The 10,999-nt window shown below is 38.7% G+C and overlaps 1 protein-coding gene across 1 annotated transcript; it reads right to left on the bottom strand.

The window, feature by feature from the left end:
* Window positions 1–1,048: 1,048 nt before the first annotated feature.
* LOC111152010 (resistin like beta) lies at window positions 1,049–2,515 on the bottom strand. The gene is made up of 3 exons (XM_022510279.1): window positions 2,392–2,515; window positions 1,845–1,922; window positions 1,049–1,255 (listed from the first exon to the last, which is right to left on the bottom strand). The coding sequence occupies exons 1-3, from the start codon at window positions 2,513–2,515 to the stop codon at window positions 1,128–1,130; spliced, it is 330 nt and encodes a 109-aa protein (XP_022365987.1). The 3' UTR covers window positions 1,049–1,127.
* Window positions 2,516–10,999: the final 8,484 nt, after the last annotated feature.

Genomic DNA, 10,999 nt, shown 5'->3' with positions numbered 1-10,999 from the left:
TGAACAAAACATTTATAACTCATTTCAATAAGTAATAAACACAAAAGGTATATTTTGGAAATGTATTTCTTAATGAGAGAGATGGAACTGCTTTTTTTTTTTCCTTTGAGTAGTTTATATATCCACGAACAAATAATCCTAGAGAGAGATGAGATTTAGAGCCAAGTGTATTTTTCTTTTTTCTTTTCATAGTTATAAGCTTTGAGATGACAACTTCATAATTAAGTTTGCAGGGAGGGAAAAATTTTATTGTAGTAATATTCACTTCATTTGAATTCCTTTTGAGTTATTTGTTAAAAATCATACTGCAACTTATTATTAAAAATACTTTTGGTGGTCTACCAATTGATAACTAGATGATATCCTTCTTCAATATTGTGTCAAACACTGGAAGTCTCACAACGTATAAAAGGACTTGTTACCCAGTCACCTGATCACTCAACCTTCATGCCAATATTTTGAATCATTCCTTTTCATCCTGCAGATATTTGTACCCTAAGCTGATGAATCATGGTAAGGTTCTATGGTAGGTAAAGGCTGTATTTTTCTTTTGTTATGGGAGAGAAAAACAATGGCAAATTCATCACTTTGATAAAAATAGTTCTCTGACACAAAGTTTAGGAAACAGTATATACACAAAGCAGAAATCTAGAAATTTATTCTTTTAAAACTGTTGTTACCTGCCCCCACCTTGGAAAGTCTGCCTGCAATTAGTCTGGAACCCACTGTTCTACTCAGTGAGATCCATGAGTGCATGCACGTTATTTATTTTCTCTGCACTTCAAGTGCCAAGCAAAATGCCTGGCACAGTCATCATCCTTTTGTTAAACACTGAGGGAACTAGGGGACTGGAGTATCAATCTCATTTTTTCCCATTCTCCCCCATATTTTTCCTCATCCTTGCTGAAATGGAGTAATTAGGATGCTGGAGAAATTTTCTGGCTAGAGCAATTCTAATCCGGGGCAGTAACATCAAAAATACAACCACAAGAGATGCAAAAATTGTCTTTACTACCCAAGAAGCAGGTTGTAACAAATGAAAGGGACAGTTTGAGTCCGTTTTCCTGTTTGGCGTACGGTTTCATTGCAGTCATGGTCACACAGCTGGGTTCTCATCCTCCTCCACCTCAGGTCAGGTGACAGCAACGAGCAGTGGTCCAGTCTATCGTGCTGCACTGGCAGTGGCATGTGGTTTCTCCCCGGATATCCCAGGAACCACAGCCATAGCCACAGGCACAGCCAGTGACAACCATCCCTACATGGGCACATGAGACACAGAAATTAGAATGCTTGGATTTTGAGACGAGGGAGGTATACGCCTACCATTTTTCATTTCTGTGCAGCCCAATGATAGATATAAGTTTTGCAGGGCTGAAAAGTAATTCAGTTTTAAGAGCCCTCTTTAAGGGGAAAAAATACAAAAATTACTAAAACAAATTTAGGTATAGGGCCATGGAAGAGACCTGTGAAAGTGAGGGGCCTGGGCATTTCTTTCCTTAGATTTATGATATATTTACCTCTATGCTAGCTCTACCCACCCAAACAAGGGAATAGATTGGGAGATGAATGACAGGGGGAAATGGTAGGTGACAGATCATAACAGGACAACTGAGGGAAGGGAGGCTGGTGTGTGAAGTCATGAAAGGGAGGTGGGAAGGGAAGAGGCAGAAACTCAAGAGCCCTTGGTAGCATTGTTAAGGGAAATGAGAATGGGCAAGAGATCACTGGGAACCAAGAGTTATGACTCAGCCCCAGGATAATACAAACATGAGACAGGGGAAAGGGATGGTCAGGGGAGGGCATAGGGCATCTTACCCACCATTCCTCCTCATGGAGTTATTTACCTGCAGGGCACGAGGACAGTCTGCCTGAGCTTGTGATACTGACACATGACATCTTTTTTGTTGGAGAAGTACTTATCTCTGAATAGGAGAGAAGAAGAGATATTGCCCATGATATCTATCTCCCATAATCCCCTTCCAAATCTCCTTTTACCTCAGAGATATCAATGTCCATAATCATGCTACTCACTAGCTTTTAAAGTTTAGTTTCCTCATTTGTAAAATGAAAGTAACAGTTGTACTTACTTCCTAATGTGAAAATTAAGTAATCTATGTAACGTTTGCATTATACTCCATTCATAATGAGTATTCATAAGTTATAACTATCTTCCTCTTCATCACCAACATCATCAAGCTATTATCATCAGGGAAACCTGCAGTTTTAACCAGGAGTCCAAAAATGATATGGGAGTAGAGCTCAGGGCAGGAAGATTAAGCTTGAATGGACTTAATAGAAGTTGAGTATTTCAGGATGGAATAAACAAGTTAGGTTTAGGGATAGGAGGCATAATCAGGGGTTCTATTCCACTCCCTGCCCCCAGTCAATTACCCAAGCCGTTGAGAACTTCTTTTATCTTTGTATCCACAATGGAGTCTAAGGAACACGGAGCAGTCTCTGGGATCATCAGCTGGACGAGGATGAGAAGGAGAAAAACGCAAGAGGTAGACTTCATCCTGTAGAACGGCAGTGTCCTGGGGATGGGAGGAAAAATAGAATGCTGACATCTCTGAGCTCCACTATGGTTGGGAAGGAAGAGAAAAAAACACATGGAGAGTTTCAAGAGAGAACAGACAGAGGAACATCAGTATCAGTATGGGAGAGCTTGGATCTCTCCCAAGTGGCTTGAAGAATTAGAGGGTAGCTGCAGAGCAAATTCACTCACCGAGAAGTTCAGAAATGGTCTATAAAGACTGATCAGGAAAGGTGGTTTTATATATCCTGCGGTATTGACCTGGAACCCCTCAACACACAAGTAAGAACAACATAAAAACACCCTCCCCAGTACATCTTCAAAGAAATGCCTGCTAGGGTGTGACACACAAATGTGATAAATTCAGTGTGTCTGTGATAAGCAACAGCTGCTTTTGCTCTGGTTCTCAGCCAGAACTTTCTGTTCTTCCCTTTTCTTTCTTCTTGGCAACCCCAAAAGGCCAGCACCTAAGCCTTCTGTTAACATCCCCATATAAAAAGCCTTTTGTTTGCTTCTTCATCAGGAAGAGGTGACTTTAGGGTCTCAGCAGAGCCCTAATTGTCACCTGTGTAAACATCATTTTATTGTCCTTGGCTAATCCCATCTGTGAGAAAGTAAGAGAAAATCTGATTAGCACTGGTTTATAAACAGGGAAGTTTATTGTTTAATTAACCATAAGCATAGCCTTTGATTGCAAGGTTCTTGTTGGAGGTTCAATAGGGTCATTACCAGCCTGAACTTTACCCCTTTTTTCCTACAATCCTCAGTTCACTGGATTTTTATCCTTGATCACTCTCTTGATAGTCCCAAGGTGGCCGGCATCATGACAGCCTCGGCCAAGATCCTGAGCAGGAAGGAAGGAAGGACTGGGGTAAGTCCATTTTCTTTGGAGGCTTTGCCTTTTCATTTTCGAAGCAAGATTTCTCCCTAGAAACTCGAGCAGATTTTCCCTTATATTTCATTGTTCCATTCTGGGTCACATGATCTCCCTTTCTAGTGTGGCTGAGAAATTGAGTAGATTTCTACAATCCCTTATATAAGACCCTTGGGCTTATAGGTGATTTATTCTCTAGGATGGGGCACATGGTCACCAGAATTGAATCCCATGATTCAAAAGCAAGATGAAGCAGAGGATGGCTGTTGGATCACCATTGTTGGAGGCAGTCAGGTGGGGAAACCCAGCCCTGCTGCTGCCGTGGTGGTCCTCACTGCCTCTTTCCCTAAAGATGCCTCCAGGGACCAGCTATTTCTTCAACATATCTCTCTCAGGAAACTTTGAGAATGGGGCTCCCTGACACTAGAAAAAGTCAAGGATGTTTCCTTAATGCCCAGGTAGGAGCTGAGGAGACAAAAGAGTGATAAAGAGCAGGAAAGAGCACAGACTTGTATTTACTATAAAAGTTGGGTACAGTTGTCCCATTTGGTAATTCAATGACTATAAATCTTCTCTAATTATGGCTCTGGTGACTCAGCAGTGGAGAATTTTTTGCCCCCTTGAGACTACACTCTAAGGTGGAAGATAAATATATAATATGTCACATATTGAAAAATGCCTTGAAAAAAAGAAATGAAGTCAAGGCAATTGGATATACTTCTGCATTGTTGCATATAATGCAGTGTGTTCAGAGATGACATCTCAGAAAAGATAACTTGTAAACAATGACCTGTAGTTGTGTGGGGTAAACCATAGAAAAAGCTGGGACAAATGTTTTAGGCTAAGGGGCAAGCAAATATAAAGGACCCAAGGCAGGGAGATGGTGTGTTGAAGGAATAGTAACAAAGGCAGTATGGCCAAAGAGAGTAAAATAAGTAAAGCAAAGAGAAGTGATGAAAGTGGTCAAAAACACAACTGGGGCCAGGTTGGGTATACAGCACTTGTAAACCAACATAAGGGCTCTGGGTTTTATTGTAAATTTGATGGGAAATTATTGGAGCATTTTGTTCAAGGAGTGATGATATGGCTTATTTATATAAGATCATTTATGTTTTATAAAGCTTACTAAGGCCACTGCTATGGAAGAGACAGAGGAAAACAGGTAAGCTAGGAAACCCAGCAGCAAGGTTTTGCACAGTTCTGGGTACCAAATGGTAGTCAGAACTGGGTAAATTTTCATTATATAGAGAAGGTTGAGCCTCTTAAGTTTTACTGATGCACTGGGTATGACATATAGGCGAAAGAGCGTAATGAAAGATTGAGGTTATATTCTAAATAACTTGTTGAAGAATGATGCCATTTCCTGAAATGGGGACCCCTTGTGAAAGCATAGATATGGCAAGAACGTTAAATCGTATTTAATCATAGTCAATTTAATATGCCTATTAGACATCTAGCTTCGAGCTGTGGCATAGGATTTGAGTATATAAGTCTGGGGTTCGAGGGAAAGGTGAGAGTCAGAGATATAAATTTGAGAAAAATCAATCCACAGATGAATATAGTAGCATAGATTATTTAATTAAAAGAGTAAGCGAGTCAAAAAAGTGATAGACTGGGAGGCAGATGTCCGAAAGAACATTGATTTAAGATTTGAATTGAACTGCATTGACTAATGGGTTTGTTGAGAATGGCAGGGAAAGAGAAGAGAACAGGATCACAAAAGAGTATGTTTGGGTTACAATGAGCGTGGGCAACAGGGAGAGTGACCATAACCTCTGGGCAACACTTGTAGTCAGCAGCATGCCTAGCATATTTGACACACAGAGGGGATTACTCTAACACTCCTCTCCCTTACATAACCAAATTATTTCCAGTAATAATTATGCAATATTAATTATTTCTTTAAACTTTTTAAAATTTTTTTATTTTTAAAGATTTTTATCTATTTGACAGAGATAGAGAGAGAGATCACAAGTAGGCAGAGAGACAGGCAAAGAGAGAGGGGAAGCAGGCTCCCCGCCAAGCAGACAGCCTGATGTGGGACTCGATCCCAGGACCCCGAGATCATGACCCGAGCTGAAGGCAGAGGCTCAACCCACTGAGCCACTCAGGCGCCCCAATAATAATTATTTCTTAATTCATTCTCTAGTTTTAAAACAAATAAAAAACATTAAAAGAACAGATGTCAATTTTAAAGCTTATGTTTAAATTCAGCATAATATTTTTGTATGAATTAAAAATTTCACTTACTGAACAAAAAAATATTATACCACTCAGTTTGCATACTCTTTGGGTTTAAAATTTTAAACACAATTAAACTCCACATAATTACATAGAGTGACCAAATTGATGTAATTTAAATACCATTAATTATTCTTTACATTCACTTGTCTATCATTACTTATTTAGATTAAACTATCTAACTGCAGGAATACGTAGCAGGATAGAAGTTGTAGACACAAAGGCAAACGTGAAAGTTTCTGAAGTGTTATGAACTTACCATAAAAATTGAAATGAAGGCATATCACAAACCCCAAGGTTGGTAGATGGAAGGAAATAATAATGATTAGAATAGAAATAAATGAAATAAAAACTGAAAAAAATAGAAAAAAAAAACAATAACATTATAAACTGGTTCTTTATTCGGCACCTGGGTGGCTCAGTTGGTTAAGTCTCTGACTCGTTTTTGGTTCAGGTTGTGATCTCATGGCACAGGAGATCAAGCCCCTGTCAGGCTCCCTGCTCAGCAGGGTATCTGCTTCTCCCTCTGACTCTCTCTCTCTCTCTCTCAAATAAACAAATAAATCTTTTTAAAAAATTACTGGTCCTTTGAAAAAATAAACAAAATTGCTAAGCTTTTGGTCAGAGTCATAAAAAAAAAGTAGAGAGGGGACCTAAATAAATAAAATCAGAAATAAAAGAGGAAAGTAACAACTGACACCACAGAAGTACAAAGGATAATAAGAGACTACTAAAACAAATTATATGTCAACAAATTGGACTACCTTGAAAAAACTGATAGATTCCTAGAAACATATAATATTTCAAAGCTGAGTCAGGATGAAATAGAAAATTTGAATACATTGATAACTAGTAATGAAATTGAATCATTAATCACAACAAACAAAAGTCCAGGACCAAATGGCTTCACAGGTGAATTCTACCAAGTAGTCAAAGAAGAGTCAATACCTATCCTGAAATGATTCCAAAAGATAGAAGAGGGAGGAAACCTTCAAATATATTCTATGAAGCCAGCATAACTCTCATACCAAAACAGATAAAGATACTACAGAAAAAAGAAAACTACCAGGCAACATCCTGATAAACAAAGATGCAAAAAATCCTCAATAAAATATTAGCAAACCATGTTCAGCAATACATTAAAATATAATTCATCATAATCAAGTGGGACTTATTCCACGGATACAAGGTTGGTTCAATATTCACAAATCAATCAACATGATACACCACACTAACAAGAGAAAGGATAAAACCCATATGATCATTTCCATAGATGCAGAAAAAGCATTTGACAAAGTATAACATCCATTCATGATAAGAATTCTCAACAAAGTAAATTTAGAGGGAACATGCTCAATATAATAAAAGCCATATATGATAAACCCATAGCTAATATCATACTTAATGTTGAAAAGCTGAGAGTTCCTCTAAGATCAGAAACAAGACAAGGATGTCCACTCCCACTTTTATTAAACATAATGCTAAAAGTCCTAACCATAACAATCTCACACACACACACACACACACACACGCACACACGAATAAAAGGCATCCAAATTGGTAAGAAATAAGTTAAACTGTCACTATTAGCAGTTGACATGACACAATACATAGAAAACTCTGAAGACTCCACCAGAAAACTTAGAAGTAATAAATAAATTCAGTTAAGTTGCAAGATACAAAATTAACACACAGAAATCAATTGCATTTCTGTACACTAGTAACAAGGTAGCAGAAAGAGAAATCTGGAAAACAATCTATTTATAACTGCAATTAAAAGAATAAAGTACCTAGCATTCATTTAAACAAGGAGGTGAAAAACCTATAGTTCAAAAAGTATAAAACAATTATGAAGTAAGATGAAGACAACAAAAATGGAAAAATATTACATGTTCATGAATTAACATTGTCAAAATGTCCATACTACCCAAAGCAATCTGCAGATTCAATGCAATCCCCATCAAAATACCAATAGCATTTTTTGAACTGCATAATACTAAAATTTGCATAGAACCACAAAGGACCCTGAATAGCCAAAGCGATCTTGAGAAAGAAGAACAGAAATGGAGGTAACACAATCCCAGATTTCAAATATACTACAAAGCTATAATAATCAAAACAATATGGTACTGACTCAAAAATAGATGCACAAATCAATAGAAGACAATAGAAAGCCCAGAAATAAACCCATGCTTAACTGGTCAATTATCCTATGACACAGGAGGCAATAATATGCAATGGGAAAAGATAGTCTCTTCAATAAATGATGTTGGGAAAACTGGACAGCTACATGCAAAAGAATGAAATTGAACCACTTTCTAACAACATACAAAAAAATAAACTCAAGTGAGTTAGAGAGCTAAATATGAGGCCTGAAATCATAAAACTTGTAGAAGAAAACATAGGCAGTAATCTCTTTGACATTGGCTTTAGCACGTTTTTCTAAATATGTTTCTTCAGGCAAGGGAAATGAAGGCAAAAATAAACTATTGGGAGTACACCAAAATAAAAAGATTTCACACAGTGAAGGAAACCAAAAGCAAAAAGGCAACCTACTGAATAGGAGATCTTTGCAATTGATACATATGATAAAGGGCTAATATCCAAAATGTATGACGAACTCATACAACTCAATATTATAAAAATGAGCAATTCAACCAAAACATGGACAGAGAATTTGAGTAGACATGTTTCCACAGACATGCAAATGGCCAACAGACCCATGAAAAGATGCTTAACATCAGTAATTACTAAGTAAATGCAAGTCAAAACCACAATGAGATATCATCTCACACCTGTCAGAATGGCTAGACTCAAAAACACAAGAAATAACAATGCTGACAAGGAGGTGGAGAAAAGGGAACTCTTGTGCACTCTTGGTGGAAATGTAATCAGTATAGCCACTGTGGAAAACAGTATGGAAGTTCCTCAAAAAATTAAAAATAGATATACTATACAATCCAGTAATTCCCCTATTGGATATTTACCCAAAGGCAATAAAATACTAATTTGAAAAGATATATGCATCTGTATGTTCATTGTAGCATTATTTACAGGAGGCAAGATATGGAAGTAATCCAAATGTCCATCAATAGATGAATGGATAAAGCTGATGTGGGATGTATGTGTATATGTTTTATATGTGTGTGTGTGTGTGTGTGTGTGTGTGTGTGTATGGAATATTAATCATAAAAAAGAATGAGCTCTTGCCACTTGTGACATGGTTGGATCTAGAGGGCATAATGCTAATTGAAACAAGTCAGTCAGGAAAAGACAAATACCATGTGATTTCACTTAAATGTAGAATCTTAAAAAAAAAATGAATCAACCAATTAACCAACAAACAAAAAGTGGAAATAAACCCATAAATAGAAAAAACAAACTAACTGTTGTCAGAGGAAAGGGGAGGGTGAGCAAAATGGTGAAGGAGAAAGGGAGATACAGGTTTCAAGTTACAGGATGAATAAGTCATGGGGATAAAAAGTACAGCATAGGGAATATAGTCAATGGTATTATAATAGTGTTGCATGGTGACAGATGGTAGCTACACTTGTGGTGAGCATAGCATAATGTATAGACTTGTTGAATCACTATGTTGTTCACCTGAAACTAATGTAACATTGTGTGAACTATATTTTGATTAAAAAAAAAATGAAGGTTGAGCTCTGAAACCTGGAACCCTTTCTCTGCCTTCTGACAACACTTTGTCTCTTCTATCTCCCCTTCCCCTCTTTCTACACCAAAGTGGGTGTGGCCTGCATGACTGGCCTCTAGACCATCCTTGGTTCCTCCTGCACCATGGCTCCTCCTCTCTTCACTGTCAGGGAGCAAGACGCACCCCCTAGACCTTCACACGTTCCACTCCAGATCACCCCACCCATGTCTGAGGTTGGATCCACTGTTTGCTTATTACTTCTTGGCTTACCTTTTGAATTTGTCAGAGCACAACTTGAAGCAACCTCCCTAAGAAAGGAGTGTAAAAGAGATAGAGGAGTCAAGATGGTGGAGGAGTAGCAGACTGAGATGGTATCAGGTCACAGGAGTTCAGCTAGATAGTTATCAAACCATTCCAAACACCTACAAACCCAACGGGAGATCAAAAAGAAGAAGAGCAGCAATTCTAGAAACAGAAAACCCAGCAGTTTCTGAAAGGTAGGACGTGCAGAGAAGTGAATCCAAAGCGATGGGAAGATAGACCGCAGGGGGAGGGGCCGGCTCCTGACAAGTGGCAGAGCAATAGAGCACAAAATCTGAACTTTCAAAAGTCTGCTTCATTGAGGGACATTGCTCCAGAGGCTAAGCAGGGGTCCAGCCCTCATGGGGACAGTGTGGTGTCAGGTCCCACGTGGTTACAGAAGGATCAGGGGTGTCTGAGTGCAGCAGAGCTCGCAGGTATCAGAGCAGGGAAGCTGACTACAGAGACGGAGCTAAGGAGTGAGCTCTCAGTTTGGGGTACCTTAAACTGTGATCTGTGGCAGAGCCAGACCACTGCTGTTTGAGCAGGGACTCCACAAGTGGCAGATCTGGGGAGACTCACCTTCCTTCTCTGGAGGCAGGAACCTGCTGGGTTTGGAGACTCCAAACAGGATTGTGTGCCAGAGACAGAAATGCTCAGTCACAGGCCGGGTGAGCTCAGAGCGCGGCCAGAGACCAGGGAGATGGGAGTGATTGAGCACTTTTCTCTGAGGGCACACTGAGGAGTGGGGCCCTGAGCTCTTGGCACCTCTGGGCTGGAGACTGGGAAGCTGCCATTTTCATTCCTGTCCTCCAGAGCTCTATGGAAAACGTTCAGGGGACAAAAGTTCCCGAGAGTGAACTTAGCCTGGCTCCTGGCAAGAGCAATTCCTCCTCGGGCAAAGATATTTGAGAATCACTGCAACAGGCCCCTCCCACAGAAGATCAACAAGAACATCCAGCCAAGACCAAGCTCACCAATCAAGGAGAACAGCTGAACCCCAGAGCTAGGGAAAAGCAACACCTAGAATTCATGGCTTTTTCCCCATGATCCTTTAATCTTGCAAAGTTAATTAAATTTTATACATTTTATTTTCTTATTTTAATTTTTTTAACTTTTCCTCTCCTCTTTTAACGTTTTTTTAACAATACCTTTCTAAAAAAAATATTTTTAAACCTTCATTATTATAGTCTATTTTATCCTTCATTGTATCTAACTTTATTTTTTGTATAACATATAGGGATTTTTCTTCTAAAAAATTTTTGGGACACAATTTCTTCTAATAGATCAAAATATACCCTAAATCTAGCACAGGGCTTTGTTCTAGTCTCCAGCCTGAGAAAATTCTCTCCACTTTCTTTTCTTTCTTTTTCCAACCAACTTATCCTATCAATTC

Source organism: Enhydra lutris, unplaced genomic scaffold (assembly GCF_002288905.1).
Source record: "Enhydra lutris kenyoni isolate GAN:26980312 unplaced genomic scaffold, ASM228890v2 scaffoldscaffold2, whole genome shotgun sequence".
Taxonomy (NCBI): Eukaryota; Metazoa; Chordata; class Mammalia; order Carnivora; family Mustelidae; genus Enhydra; species Enhydra lutris.
Note: the sequence above shows the minus strand (reverse complement) of the source record. Positions and strands in the feature narration are given on the sequence as shown.